General features: G+C 43.6%; 1 protein-coding gene across 10 annotated transcripts in view; it reads left to right on the top strand.

The window, feature by feature from the left end:
- Window positions 1–15862, top strand: part of SH3D19 (SH3 domain containing 19) — a 174658-nt gene that overhangs the window by 115811 nt on the left and 42985 nt on the right. For 6 of the 10 annotated variants that reach the window (XM_028491757.1, XM_028491762.2, XM_028491758.2 and 3 more), the window contains 4 exons: window positions 1792–1930; window positions 2058–2220; window positions 3464–4468; window positions 15278–15385. In XM_028491757.1, the coding sequence (XP_028347558.1) occupies window positions 1792–1930; window positions 2058–2220; window positions 3464–4468; window positions 15278–15385 (1415 nt within the window). The remainder of the gene's footprint in view (window positions 1–1791; window positions 1931–2057; window positions 2221–3463; window positions 4469–15277; window positions 15386–15862) is intronic. The other 4 variants (XM_024126708.2, XM_055085927.1, XM_024126711.3 and 1 more) reach the window with 3 other exon arrangements.

The following is a 15862-nucleotide window of genomic DNA, read 5'->3' as shown; positions in this document are numbered from 1 at the left end:
TTAGCTTCTATATCCCCATCTTTATTTTTTGTTTTGTTTTTGTGGTATGCGGGCCTCCCTCTGCTGTGGCCTCTCCCGTTGCGGAGCACAGGCTCCGGACGCGCAGGCCCAGCGGCCATGGCTCACGGGCCCAGCCGCTCCGCGGCATGTGGGATCTTCCCAGACCGGGGCACAAACCCGTGTCCCCTGCATCGGCAGGCGGACGCGCAACCACTGCGCCACCAAGGAAGCCCTATCCCCATCTTTAAAATGGCGCTAATCATACGTACCTCATAGGGTGGTCATAAGGGTTAATGCGTGTATAGTGGTTAACATTTATTAACTAGTAATTCATTATCTAGTTAGATAAAAGCTGTATAAAAATTGGAATGACTCATTTAGATTTCACACAGGGAGGTGAAAGTAAGTTCACTGTGGCACACTTAGCATAATGTCTTAAGAGGGGATTGGCTAAATGCAATTTGTGAACCACTTTTTCTAACTCTGAGTATAATACATGCTCATTACAGAAAATATTGGAAAACTAGTAAAAATATAAAGAATAAAGCACAGCGTATTTACTGTCCTACATAAAGACAGCAACAATTAATAGCTTTGAATAGTACATTCCAGATTATGAAGATAGGTAACAAGATTCTGTACATATATCTCAGAATCTCATTTTTCTCTATAATTAGATCTTATATTTCCCTTTGTCAATCCAGTTTCTTCTAATATATGACTGTGTTTAAATAATATTTGTCTGTGAGGTGATCATATTCTTTGTTTAATCATTTTTCTCACGTTGAAAATATGTGTTCTTATTTCAGTTATTTGTGCTAATAAATAATTCCTGTTATTTAAATTTTTAAAAGCTGTAAGTAGAGGTTTTTAGGTAATACAATTCAAATTTAATCAATGGGCAGTTTCTACTGATTCACAGGCTAGCATGAGAGTGTGTGTACTTGTACAGTTTTTATAATGGCAGTGCTTTTTATTTTTATTTTTTATTTTCCACAGAGTTCTAGAGAAAGGCAGAGGAGGTATCATCATACCTATTTGTTAGATGAGAAAAGTGAGGCTCAGAGAGGTTGACTGATTTGCTCAGAGTCACACAGTTGGTATTTGTTGGGAAATCAGGTTGAAGGTAAAATGTAAACATGAGACTGTAGAATCAGGTTAAGAAAATGATGAAAGAAGCCACACCTAAATCACTGTGGCTCCAAGTATTGAAGATAAAGCATGAGATTCATATACAAACTGACCAGGAACACAGACACACACATCAGGGTCTAGAAGTGAACAAGTAAACTCTAAACACTTAAAGATCGTTCTGAATCGGGGAGAGGTAGAGTGAGGAGAAAGACGCTGTTCTTCTAATACATAGTATCATTTCAGAGTATGTACTTTATAATAACGGAAAACTAAACATTTCCATTCAACCAGTGCATTTTTCTGTCTTATGATACCCTATGTTTGTGCCATAGGCTAGATAGCAGAGCCCTGGGTTGAAGAGGTTGTATGGGTCTTGATCCTCATTCGTATCAGCCAAGGCAGAGCGAAGTGTGCTCAGGGTACATCTCTAACTCTCTGAGGCCAGTGTCATGGAGGATGGCTGTCACGTGCTCCCTCGAAGCCTGCCTCAGTGTACTGTTAGAGATAGCGCGGGTCAGACAGGTCATTTCTGTGACTATGGCAGTTCTTATGTCACTTTCTTGAGTGGTAGTTATTTTCATGAATCTTTGAACATTTACAAATAGACAATAGCTTGTTATCAAGCTGTGAAATCTCACTGAGGCTTCTGTCTGCTAGGCGCCCAGAGATCACCATTGTGGCAGCTGAGCCACTGAGGCCGACCTCGTGGTTTCCAGGACCCCCACCCCCAGGACTGGCATTTCCCCCGTCTTCCGCAGCAGGCCCTTGGAGGCCCAGTGAGCTGGTTCCTGCTGAGGTGAGTAAATACCGCATCATCTCTCTGCATTTTATTTTGAATGAAGTTCAAAGATAAGAACAGTGAGACTGTTAACACCTTGGCTGTTACCCATAGGTGTCTAAAATCTTCATCCTTCATTCTGCAGCTCCCACCATCGTATGAACAAGTCATAAAAGAAATCAACCAAGTTCAAGTTAACACTACAAATAATAATAATGCTGCTGCCACTCCAAGGCACACTATTACTTCAGCAACTCAGACTGACTTTTCAGAAGAAATAGACAACCATCTGCCTCAAAGTAATGCAAGTAATTTGTCTTCCCTAACTCTGACCTAGTTCTAGGGAAGGAATCGGTAGGCTCCAGCCTTTAAAATAATTTGCAATTTGTGCATAATTCATTGAGCTCTGCTTCCCAGTTGTCGTGATCGCTGTGTGCTTGCTTTATTTGGGTTTGCTGTGATTATTATAATAGGTCATTCTTCATCCTCACAAGCCGCAGCCCCAATCTCTAGGGTTCACCCTAGTTCATATCACAAAAACATCATCTTTTTTTATTTTTTAAAAAATTTCTTTCTTTTATTTTATTTTTGGCTGCGTTGGGTCTTTGTTGCTGCGCGCGGGCTTTCTCTAGTTGTGGCGAGCGGGGGCTACTCTTCGTTGAGGTGCGCGGGCTTCTCATTGCGGTGGCTTCTCTTGTTGCGGAGCACAGACTCTAGGTGCGTGGGCTCAGTAGTTGTGGCGTGTGGGCTCAGTAGTAGTGGCTCGCGGGCTCTAGAGCGCAGGCTCAGTAGTTGTGGTGCGCGGGCTTAGTTGCTCCGCGGCATGTGGGATCTTCCCGGACCAGGGCTCGAATCCGTGTCCCCTGCATTGGCAGGCAGACTCTTAACCACTGCGCCACCAGGGAAGTCCCCAAAACATCATCCTTTTAACTCATGGTTGGTATTACTGCTGATGCCCTTTATTCCCACTGAGAAAGCTGTTATATTTAGCACTTAACTTGATAGGATGCTAAAAGTGGTTGTCCTGTTAGACTTTTAAAAAGCATTACATTAAGATAACAAATGAGAGGAAGTTACTTTGGAAAAGTAAAACAAGAATTTGTGGAATTCTGACAAGAGAGAAATGGTCATTGATAAGTCTACTGAGAATCAGGAATTTAATGGTGTTTTAAAATATTATATAGGGACTTCCCTAGTGGTCCAGTGGTTAAGACTCTGCATTTCCACCACAATGGAAGCACGGGTTCCATCCCTAGCTGGGGAACTAAGATCCTGTATGCCGCAAGGTGTGACAATAAAATAAATAAATAAATAAATAAATAAATAAATAAAATATTATATAATGAATATTTTTATATGAATAAATATAACGTGAAGAACCCTCCTGCAGGAAGCTCAATATAAACATCTCTCCATTGATTTTAGAATTACTTTTTCCTAAGGAAGGAAACCAAAATCTCTTGATATTCTACATGTATATTTTTAAACTCTGTGTATCCTTTTTCTTTGAAATTATAACATTGCAGCTTCTGTTCATTTTGGTCTTGTCAGCACTGCCGGCACCTCTGAAACCTCTCCTGCCTTCCCCAGCAGCCTCAGCCAGTGATCCTCCGACAGACGAGACGCCTTTAATAGTCTTTGATATTTCTGAAGAACAGAATTGTCCAGAAAACCCCAGTGCTACAAGATGTCCAGTGCCCAAACCAAGATCAAAAAGTAACCTCAGACCAGTGGCCAGAGAGCCTCACGTTAAAGAGCAGAATCCCCAGAAAAGCAGCCCAGCGGCCACGCCAGAGGAGGCAACCCCGAGCCGGCCCCAGCCTCTGTGGGACGATACCGGCCACTCGGACAGTCAGGCAGTGATGAACATTATGAACGCAGAACGGAGCCCAAATACCGTCGTTTCCAGGATCAAAGCACTTGAGGGTCAGACAAATGTGGAAAACGTGGGACTGCCCAAGAAGCCAGAAATTGCCCCCCGCACAGTCCCCCCGAGGCCTGCTGCTTCCTCAGGGAAACCCTCAGTGGCTCCCAAACCGGCAGCTGACAGAGCCTCTGGAGGCTGGGACTCCTGGACCACAAACAGACTCCGGGGGGCCTCTAGGGAAGGCCTCACCCCACACTCTCCACCGCAAGAAGCAGGGAGCATCCCCGTGACCAAACCCGAATTGCCAAAGAAACCAAATCTTGGCCTCACACGAAGTGTTAATCCCGAGAGTCTGGGAGGGGGGTCCGTGGCCGAGAGCCCCGACAGTGGGAAGAAAACCCCGACTCCTGCTCCTCGGCCTTTGCTGCCCAAGAAATCAGCTTCTGCAGAAACGGCCCCCCACCCTGCGGCTTTGCTGAAACCCATCACTGTGCCTCCCCGCCTCTCCGTGGCGTCCCAAGCCAAAGCGTTCAGGTCCCTGGGAGAAGGACCCCCGGCCAGCCCCCCAGTGCCGGTTCTGCAAAGCAAGCCTCCGGGGGACATCGACCTCATCAGCTTTGACGATGAGGTTTTACCCGCCCCGTCTGGGAACCTGGTTGAAGACTCTGTTGATTCAGAGATGGTTCTGGGTGAGTAAAACTCAGAAGTGGAAGGGAATCTAAATTCATCCTAGGGTATCTCAAATGGCACTTGCTGTTTTCGTTTCTGGCACATAAGTTATTGAGGCGTGGACGTGCATGTGTGTGCACATGCGTGCGTGCGTGTGTGTGTGTGTGTGTGGATGTGTAGAGACAGGGAGAAACACAGCGAGATTAAGAAACAAGGAGCCGGGGGCTTCCCTGGTGGCGCAGTGGTTGCGCGTCCGCCTGCCGATGCAGGGGAGCCGGGTTCGCGCCCCGGTCCGGGAAGATCCCACATGCCGCGGAGCGGCTGGGCCCGTGAGCCATGGCCGCTGAGCCTGTGCGTCTGGAGCCTGTGCTCCGCAACGGGAGAGGCCACGGCAGTGAGAGGCCCACGTACCGCAAAAAAAAAAAAGAAAAAGAAAAAAAAAGAAACAAGGAGCCGGGTGGGAGATGGAATCAGAGAGCGAAGGGAAACTCTGGGATGGGGAGATGGAGACGGAGAAGGAGGGAGGCACACGTGTTGATTACTCTCACATGAGCCAGGAATAAGCAGAGTGGGACCAGGGACTTAACTAGATGAGAGGCTGGCTCCTTCCTTGGGCAGGTGGAGATTCGAGCATTAGGAGGAGGAGAGGGAAACTTCTCAGAGGGGGGAAGTCATGCCCCAGAAGGGCTCCTCAGATGGAGCCAGCCCCGTGGGAGTGCCTGGAAAGGGGCCAGCCCTGCGGAGGACTCTGGCAAGAGCAGTAAACCCGGCCATATGTTGCAGAATGTCGTTCCATAATCTTCACAGAACACCTTCCCTTGGGAATGGAAAGTTTTGTAAATAAACTACAACAGTTGTAAGTTTCCTGCCAAGATCGGGACAATTAGATTTCCCACGAGGCAGAGAGTATGTTTTCTTTCCTCACACTGTTCAAATGGAGAGTGTGATGGTAAAGCTTATCTTTGATTTGTCAAACTAAACTGCTGTACTTGTCATTGCTAAGATTCCTTTCACTGCTTTTTACTTACTTGGGCAGAATTTATGAACATGTAAGCGTAATAGTATTTTCAAAAGGTTAGCTGTCATCTTCTAAATGTTTAACATGCATCAAAATGATATAAGCTCTGTGATTCAAAACCAAATTCTGCTAAGTACAGGCATATTTTAAATGATAACAACCACATATTTATTAAATATCATGCACACAACATTGTAACTGGCTATAGCATGCCTCTTGTCCATAAGGAGTGGAAAGAAAAACATTAGGATATATTGAACTTCTGCCTAGCTCCAAACCCTCTGCTAGATGCCCAGACATACATTATTTAATTTAATACTTTTAACCCTTTACAAGGCATCATTGGCCTCAGTTTGCAGAGGAAGAAAATGAGACTGAGAGAGATCAAAGGGTAACTTACTCGGGTTTCCAAAGCAGGATTCAAAGTCCATCTTTTCTTTCTAAGTCTAGTTTATTTTTCACTCTATCATGTTGGTACTCAACATTTTCACGAATCCTTAAACCAGGCAACACATTAAAAACTTTTCAAGTTTTTGTTATACCATTTTCTTATTTAAACCTTTTTGGTGTTAACAGGGTTCAGAGTAGGACAGGGAGGGGTAGATCCAACAGCAGCAAGCTGTTCAGGGGTGGAAACAGTACGAGCCAAAATAGTACCACCTTTTGTAGAAGCTGTTAGATTCTGTGGGAATGGCAACTTGGTTAATAACTGCTGAGAATTTATTCTGTGTCATCAAGCAGATAATTACAGTCATCTTCAAAAAGGAAGGTCAACAGTATACATCAACATGAATACAGTATCGTGCTTCTTACTCAGCCTTTTCTGTTTCTTGATTTCTACCACGTCCTTGCACAATGTTTAATTACTGAGACAGTCGTTCAGCAAAAGGTGTAATCTGCTTGCCCCACCTGACTTTAACCATTGCTCTAACCTGTGGAGTTATCCTGAACTGAACACTCTGTTTTCTTTTTTTTTTTTTTTATTTTTTTGTTTTGTTTTGTTTTGTTTTGTTTTGCGGTACGCGGGCCTCTCACTGTTGTGGCCTCTCCCGTTGCGGAGCACAGGCTCCGGACGCACCGGCTCAGCGGCCGTGGCTCACGGGCCCAAAGGAAGGTCAACAGTATACATCAACATGAATACAGTATCGTGCTTCCTACTCAGCCTTTTCTGTTTCTTGATTTCTACCACGTCCTTGCACAATGTTTAATTACTGAGACAGTCGTTCAGCAAAAGGTGTAATCTGCTTGCCCCACCTGACTTTAACCATTGCTCTAACCTGTGGAGTTATCCTGAACTGAACACTCTGTTTTCTTTTTTTTTTTTTTTATTTTTTTGTTTTGTTTTGTTTTGTTTTGTTTTGTGGTACGTGGGCCTCTCACTGTAGTGACCTCTCCCGTTGCGGAGCACAGGCTCCGGACGCGCAGGCTCAGCGGCCATGGCTCACGGGCCCAGCCGCTCCACGGCATGTGGGATCCTCCCGGACCGGGGCACGAACCCGTGTCCCCCGCATCGGCAGGCGGACTCTCAACCACCGCGCCAAGCCCTTTATTTTAATTTTATAAATTTATTTATTTTATTTATTTTTGTCTGCGTTGGGTCTTTGTTGTTGTGCACTGGCTTTCTCTAGCTGCTGTGAGCCGGGGCTACTCTTTGTTGTGGTGCATGGGCTTCTCATCGTGGTGGCTTCTCTTGTTGCGGAGCACGGGCTCTAGGTGCGCGGGCTTCAGTATTTGTGGCTCGTGGGCTCTAGAGTGCAGGCTCGGTAGTTGTGGCACACAGGCTTAGCTGCTCCGCGGCGTGTGGGATCTTACCGGACCAAGGCTCTAACCCATGTCCCCTGCATTGGCAGGCGGATTCTTAACTGCTGCACCACCAGGGAAGTCCACTCTGTCTTTTTTTTAAGCCTGCTTCTCTTCCTGTATTCTGCTCCTGTCCTAGTGACACCATCACACACCAGCCCCCACAAAGGATCCTATCCATCATCCTTGAGCCTTCCTACCTGTCACACACAGTGACTAGTTGTTTGCACTTAAAGAGTCAGGCAGGTCGGGGTCTACCACTTAAATGCTATGTGACCTTGGGCAATTGACTTCACAATGCCTCGGTTTCCTCATCTGTAAAACACGACAATAATACTCCTCCTGGAGGTATTGCTGGTGTTAAATATGATTATGGAGGAAAGCCCTATCACATTGTCTGAAACATGGTAATAATACTCCTCCTGGAGGTATTGCAAGTGTTAAATATGATTATGGAGGAAAGCCCTATCACATTGTCTGAAACATGGTATGTGCTCAATAAGTGGTAGTCATTATTCTTACTTCTTGTCCTTCACAACCAGTTAGTGGTCAAGTCCTGCTGGTTTTACTTTCTGAATAGTTCTTAAATTTTCCTCTAGTTTCCATCACTCCTGCTACTGGCCCACTTTTCTAATCTTTAGGCCCAGATTCCTGCAGTAGCCTCCTAAATTGAGCCTCTGCTTCTGCCTCAAACCCATCATCATATCATGGTTACCCAATGAATTTTTCTAGAGTGTACATTGGACCTTGTTGCTTCCTTGTTTATTGCCCTCCAAAGGCCTTCAAGATCGCCTCTGAATTCCTCAAAATGTAGAGGGAATTTTTGTTTGTTTACTGACTGGGGCTTTGTGGGGGAGCTACACATTTTTTTAATTGAAGTGTAATTGACGTACAGCACTATGTATAATTGACGTACAGCACTATGTTAGTTCCATGTACACAGCCTAGTGATTCGATATTTCAAGAGGATCGCCATAAGTCTAGTTACCATCTGCCATCATACAAAGTTATTACAGTATTATTGACTATATTCCCCATGTTCTAAGGCTTTGTGACTTTTTGATGGTGTATTAATAGCATTGTCTTTGTAGATAAAGGGTTATGGTCTCTAGGTGAAACCTTGCTTAATCGTCCTGGCATCAGCCAAAAACTGGGGGAGGAACACAGGAGAGAGGAGAGAAACTCACAGATATGTCTTTCCTTCTTTTTCTTTTCTCTCAAAAAATAAAGAAAATCCAATAAAGTAGTTTTCATAAAATGAAGTTGCCATATTAATCTCAGGAAATAGAGATCAGAAAATACTGAAGCTATGAAAACATTGTAAGGATTAGAAAAATTATTAAAGGGAAACTCATAAAACAGGCAATTAAATATTGGATTCATTTCTTGGGTAGAATGCCTTCCAGGTTAATGTAGTGGAGCTGAGAAGCATTAGCAATTCCTCTTCACACCTTTACAAATCATACCCAGTTGTCAAAAAAGCAGAATGCTTCTGCTGTCAACCCCATTACACAGACCAGAATAATAGTTTAGCAGCCAATTTCTGCTGTTAACAGAACTCAAGGGAAAGAAATAAATGACAGAAAAGCTAGCCAAGGATGGTGAAACTAATTATGATGACAAGCATATTATTAGAGACAGGTAATGGGCAGAAAACTACATTATCATCAATGTTTTTCTCAACCCGGTAATGAAGACCATGTGGATATAGGTGTAAAGGGGCAGCAGGTGTAGAATAATTGGCATTGGTGTGAGGGGGCTGGAAGGAGGGCAGAGTAAGCACTGCAAATAAAAGTAGAGAAAGATGCCATGGACTTTCCTTAGACTTGGTTAGGAGATGCTTTTGCAGCTAGTTGTGTTTTCTCTATAGAAGCAAGAGCAAAGAGTCTGTGATAGAGGAAATTATGACACTGGGGTTCTTAACCCTTTCTGGATCACAGAACTCAGTTAGCCTATGAATCTTTTTTCTCCCTTGAAAATAACCCTTTTGCACATGTATGCACAGTTGGAGGTACAATTTCCAGAGCTTCAAGGGCCTATTCTTAGAACCCAGATTAAGGACTTCTACTACAGAATGTTGGAAATTGCCTTCAGTGGACCGCTGAAATAAATTCTGGTTGCATCCATACAACGGAATATTGTGCAGTAGCTAAAAAAGAGGCAGACCACCTATTATCCCCTACTATGGACCAACCGCCAAGATACTCTGGGTGAAAAATGCAAGGTATAGATAGTATTCATGGTATTTTAGCTATAGTGTTGGTGTTAAAACACATATTTACATGTAAATATGCTGTGTCTTTGGAAGATGTATTAAAAATGCTAACAAAGGTTGTCTTTTATGAGGGAACTCCATCAGCAGGAGAGGATGGGGGAAGCTGGTTTTCAAATAGATGACCCTAAGCAGAATTAGCATGAAAGAAACTAGGAGACATATCCCTTGTCTTTGCCACAGAGAAAGAGCCGCCCCCCAAGCTGTTCCTCAGCCTGTGAGGAGTAGAAATTTTAAGAATCATAAAATATGATTTTTCTAAACAATTATATTATTCAAGGTTACAAATAAAAGCTAATTATTATTAACTAAATATGTCTAAATTAGACAAATTCAAAAATATGTATCTGCATTATTTCCTATTAAATAGAATCACTGAGGAGTATTAGCCAAAAGAAAGAGTTTTTATTTTTCTGGTTACTTTATGGAAAATTTTATGGCCATTATTGCCTTGAAAAAGCAGCTAAAGGGACAAGTATTTTCATATTTTTCCTCTTATTTCTCTTTATTTTTTTAATTTTTATTGTTGGCTGCAGTGGGTCTTCGCTGCTGCGTGCCGGCTTTCTCTAGTTGCGGTGAGCGGGGGCTACTCTTTGTTGTGGCTCACGGGCTTGGTTGCTCCGTGGCATGTGGGATCTTCCCGGACCAGGGATCGAACCTGTGTCCCCTGCATTGGCACGTGGATTCTTAACCACTGCGGCACCAGGGAAGTCCCTCCTCTTATTTCTAAGTGATTTTTGTTTCAGTTTGTTTGGCAGGGGTGTTACTTCAGCTTAATTTTGTAACTTTTTTCATGTGATTGAATTTATTTTATTGGATTTTTTTTCAGTCACAAAGTAACATATATTTGCAGTAATAAGTCTAACAATATAAACATTTAGTGAAAGACAAAAATGAATCTCCCTCCAATCCATTCAAATCCCCAGAATAACCAGTGTGAACCATGTTGTATGTAGCTTTCTGTGCCTTTGGACATTCCAAACCAAAGCTTACAAACATGTACACGTACATGTACTTCTTCCTGTTTTTTACAAAAAGTTTTACCTAACTGTACCCATTACTCAGCAGCAAAAATGTTTACCTAACTGTACCCATTACCCAGCAGCTTACTTTATTCACTTAGTAATGAGGTTTAGGGACTTCTCTCCAGGCCAGTAGATCTAAGTCTGACTCCTTGTTCCTTGATACCTGCCTGATATTCCCTGGTATGAGTGCAGCACAGTCAAGTCAGCGTTTCCCCTATTGATGGACACCACTACAAAAAAATGCTGCGGTAAACACTCTTGTAAATATTTTTACTTCTACTAGTGCTTTTATAAAGAAATTTCCAAAAGTGGGACTACTGGCTTAAAGATCATGAACTTTAAACTTATTAACAGTACCAACAATCCAGTTTCCCACCTGGCAGTGCCAGGAGTTCCCAAACGTGAGGTGCCATCCTTGCCTTCTAGGTTGCCCACTTAACATTGCTGTTGGAGAAAAATACCCCCCTCATGAAAAGATGTAAAAAGTAAACATACTGTGTAGCTAGAGAGAGACTCTCACACCATCATCAAGGTGAAAACCAGGCCTCTGGCTCCACCTTCTCACTGAAGGGATGCTTTCTCTCCTCTCCGCTCATCGGAGAGCGCCTCTTCTGGATGGCAGCCTGGGACAGGGCGCAGAGAGGCAGAGGCCGAGCTCACTGACTCAGGGAGCACAGCTAGGGGAGGTCATTAAGCAGACGCACTTCTGCCAAACAGCCACAGTACTGGAACACTCAGACTTCCTTGCTTCACTGTATTGAGAAAGAATTTTTTTTTCTTTTTTTTGGAGACGTGTATACTAGAATAATTAGACATGATCTGAGTGCCAGTTATTAAAGAGCAGCTCATGATACTAAAAATAAAGACCAAGAAAGGGAGAGAAAGTGGGTAGCTAGGACACTTTGAATACTTTGTATTTAAGTTGTATCTTGCTACTTCAGTTTAAATCTAGCAGGTTTTAAAAAATGACTGGAGCCTTTAATGCGGTAGTTGAGACCTGCAGGATTTGGGACGGGGTTCCCTGAGGCTAGTCCTCCAAGAACAAGCACATTTGGGATCCCCCTGTGCCCAGCCCTCCAAGGGCACTGAGTGGCCTCTTTCTCCTTCTCTGCCCACCTTGTTCGTACTCTCACTCCTGGGATGTGAGAGAGACAAGAGTGTACGTGGTATCCTGGCCCAGAACGTCAGATGAGTTGGGAAACAATTGAAGTGATTCTGCTCAGGATTTTCTTCTCCCTCCACCTCACCCCCCAAAATCACCAACTAAAAACCTATCCTGGGCTTCCCTGGTGGCGCAGTGGTTGAGAGTCCGCCTGCCGATGCAGGGGACACGGGTTCGTGCCCCAGTCTGGGAAGATCCCACATGCCGCGGAGCGGCTGGGCCCGTGAGCCATGGCCGCTGAGCCTGCGCGTCCGGAGCCTGTGCTCCGCAACGGGAGAGGCCAAACAGTGAGAGGCCCGCGTACCGCAAAAAAAATTAAAAAAAAAAATCTATCCTAATAACCACCGGATTGTAGGGACCCAAAGCAGCTGTTAAAAGCAGAAATACCACTTGAATGGAAGAGCAAAGTGAACAGTTATCAGCCTTAATCCTTTTCTTGAATTTTGGTCCTTTTCCCAGCAGGAAACAGAGCCCTGAGAGGATGGGCTGTTACAGCCAAGGTTGAGGGGAGGGGGGATGGTCAAGTCTCTGCAGCAGTGGGGGAAGGAAAGTCGCTCCTTGGAGGTCAGTGGGTTCCAACGAGGAGGCAGAGCAGGGGCAACAGCAGGGGAGAGAGATGAACAGGAAGGAAAGGTGTGCACACAGGAGAGATACTATGTTTCTGTGTTTGAATAAAATATATGCCGAGATTGGGGTCTTCAAATTCTTTCATTCTAGCTAGCATTACTCAGAACAGATGACACGTTCAGGGAGTGCAGTTTCAGGTCATGTTTGCAATAATGGGCTTTAATACCAGCCTACCTTCCCCTTTTTATCCATCAGCACTGCTGTTTCCTAAAAACCCGGATGTGTATTTTTCAGCTTGGAAGAACTGTTAGAACATGCAAAATCCATCTGTTGGAAAGAGAATCATGGAGCCCTCCTCTCCCTCACCCCCTGCACTCCCGTTTCACGCTGCAACCTGCTTCCCTTCTGACCACAACTGAAGTTCCCCCTTGCTCTACATTTTCCTTTTTCAGTAGCATGTCTCACCTTCTAATATACTGCATGAATCACTCAATATATTTATTGTTTATTGTCTCCGTCTCCTGCTGGAGTGTAAGCATCACAAGGACAGAGTTCTTTGCTCTGTTCCCTAACGTATTCCCAGCATCTAGAACAGCATTTGATGTGTAGCAGGCACCCAATCAATACTGAATGGAAAAAAAGTGAAAGAGTAAGTTACAAAGAAATAGATATAAAATGATCCTGTTTCTGTTTTTCAAAATACCTGCGTAATAATACATATGATACAGGTTTGTGTTTTTCAAAATACCTATGTAATAATACACATGATATAGAAAAAAATCTGTACAAAGATACACATATTTTAGATAATAATTACTACTGCAGGGATGGGATTACAGGAGATTTTCTATCATATATTTCTTTTTTTTTTAAAGATCAACTTTTTTTTAAAATAAATTTATTTATTTTTGGCTGTGTTGGGTCTTCATTGTTGCGTGCGGGCTTTCTCTAGTGGCGAGCGGGGGCTACTCTTCATTGCGGTGCGAGGGCTTCTCTTGTTGTGGAGCACAAGGCTCTAGGCTCACTGGCTTCAGTAGTTGTGGCATGCAGGCTTCAGTAGTTGTGGCTTGCGGGCTCTAGAGCGCAGGCTCAGTAGTTGTGGCTCACGGGCTTAGTTGCTCCACGGCATGTGGGATTTTCCCGGACCAGGGATCGAACCTGTGTCCCCTGCATTGGCAGGCGGATTCTTAACCACTGCACCACCAGGGAAGTCCCTATCATATATTTCTTAATGTTTCCCATTTTTACAATAAATGTTACTTTTGAAATGAAAAATAATGCTATAACAAAATAAGGAATTGACGAATTTCTTTAGACCTAAAAGAAGAAGCTTTGTTTGTTTTCTGGGGATATAGGTTACAGTGGAAGAAAGTGATATTATTACAAGAGCCTTTTTTGAAAGTTTGATATTGTTTTGATGATGTTGAGTTGGGTTTTTGAGCATAGACAAGACTCGCCTCACTAATGAGCTAATAGACCGGTTTCCATAGAGGGGTCATCTAATTTTTTTCTTTTCTAACTAGCCTAATAATTATTATTTTACCTAGCATGCCATCTGGGGGCCTTACTTAGGTGATAGATAATGAACTTAAAATAGGATTGTACTTAACCATCCTATCTCCCCACCTCGCACCGTTACTGGCACGTGGTAAGCAGACATGTGAGATCAAGTGACTAGTTAGTGGGTGACGCTCTGGTAGCAGGTCTGAGAGTGGGGTTGCCTGAGAGCTGGGTGGAAGGGAAGGGCAAGTATCAAGGAGCTGAAAGCCCATCTTATCCTTAGCTCAGCTCTTCGTGTATCCTGAAAAGAGCTGGTCAGCAAAAGATGCTTTATTGAACTGCGGCTCATAACAGGCAGAACATGAATGCTGTTCATCACAGGCGCTGTGAAGTGCATTGTTTATAGGGAGTATCTCCCTACAGGCGAGATCCAGAGAACAGGTTCCGAATACAGTATGTGTTCATTCTGGCTCTTGTTGAATAAAGGCAAAAGCGGCCTCTTGAGACCCTGTGCACTGTATAGAGTATGCATTATACAGCATTTGATTTTATTTTTGCTAATCTATTTATTTTTAGGTTTTTCATCTTTTAAAAATGTTTTGGTCATCTTCCCAAACTACTAAAAAGAACATTTACATTAAAGAAAAAAAGACTATTTCTTTCAGTAAAAAAGTTTGGTGGGGGATTTCTCTGGCGGTCCAGTGGTTAGGGCTCCACGCTCTCACTGCCGAGGGCCTGGGTTCCATCCCTGGTTGGGTAACTAAGATCCCACAAGCCTTGCGGCATGGCCAAAAACAAAAAAAGCAAGAAAAAAGTTTGGTGGTTATGCTTTTATTTAAAATACTGTCCCTAAGCACATACTGTCCATTTTAAATGAATGGGTTAAGATGGAGAATATATATCCTTGGCTCCAAATTAAATATTTGAAGGGAGGTGTCTTATTTTATTTCCAGGATAAAACGTTTTCCATTTTCATGTTAGCAAGGTGTAGTTTCACCTCACTACTCAATCCGAGAGTGCTGCTGCCTGGCTCCGGCAGGGTGGGATGAGGCCCAGGGCCAGCACTTCAGGGAGGTTTTCCAGTGCAGGCACAGGGGTGGGGCAAAGAGACATTCCTTCCTGAGGGATCCAGGAAGCTTCACTATAGGGGGAAAATTGGCTGCATGTTTCAATTGCCCCTCATTTTCAGGCAGACACTTATGGAATGATTACACTCCTGTGAAAGATAGCTTCTACATAATTGAAGATTGTCCTGGATCTCTCTCATCAGAGAGGAAGAAAAGCCACATGAATTATTTACGGAGTGCCAAGTTATTTCCTTTCATGAGCCCTGACTTTGTTTTTGTCTCTGCAAACTGAGATTTTGTTTATCCATGAATAGTTTTCCCTAGGGCATGAAAAATATGACTCTTTAATCATGAATGAGGTTTTTTGTTTGAGTCCATGTTAACTAAAACATGCAAAATGCACTGTGTTTTTCATTAGATCCCTTTCAGCTCCCCACAAGAATAGAACCAGCAAAGGAACGAGCAGTTCAACCAGCACCCACCAGGAAGCCCACTGTGATTCGAATTCCAGCCAAACCAGGAAAATGTAAGCACTTCTCTGCCTCATTTATTTGCTTCTCCAAGAGCCAGTGAGAAATATATGCTAATTTATCAATGTCTGCTTTTGAAATTATGTGTAATCAGCCACTTATTATTTTTCAGTCGAGAACATTTTCTTTTAACATCTTAAAAGAGTATAATTGCTTTACAATGGTGTGTTAGTTTCTGCTGTATAACAAAGTGAATCAGCTATACGTTTACATATATCCCCATATCCCCTCCCTCTTGCATCTGCCTCTCATCCTCCCTATCCCACCCCTCTAGGTGGTCACAAAGCACTGAGCTGATCTCCCTGTGCTATGCAGCTGCTTCCCACTAGCTATCTATTTTACATTTGGTAGTGTATATATGTCCATGCCACTCTCTCACGTTGTGCCAGCTTACCCTTCCCCCTCCCCGTGTCCTCAAGTCCATTCTCTGCATCTGCGTCTTTATTCCTGTCCTGCCCCTAGGTTCTTCAGAA

Source organism: Physeter macrocephalus, chromosome 7 (assembly GCF_002837175.3).
Source record: "Physeter macrocephalus isolate SW-GA chromosome 7, ASM283717v5, whole genome shotgun sequence".
Lineage (NCBI taxonomy): Eukaryota > Metazoa > Chordata > Mammalia > Artiodactyla > Physeteridae > Physeter > Physeter macrocephalus.
This window is presented reverse-complemented; position numbering and strand designations above follow the sequence as displayed.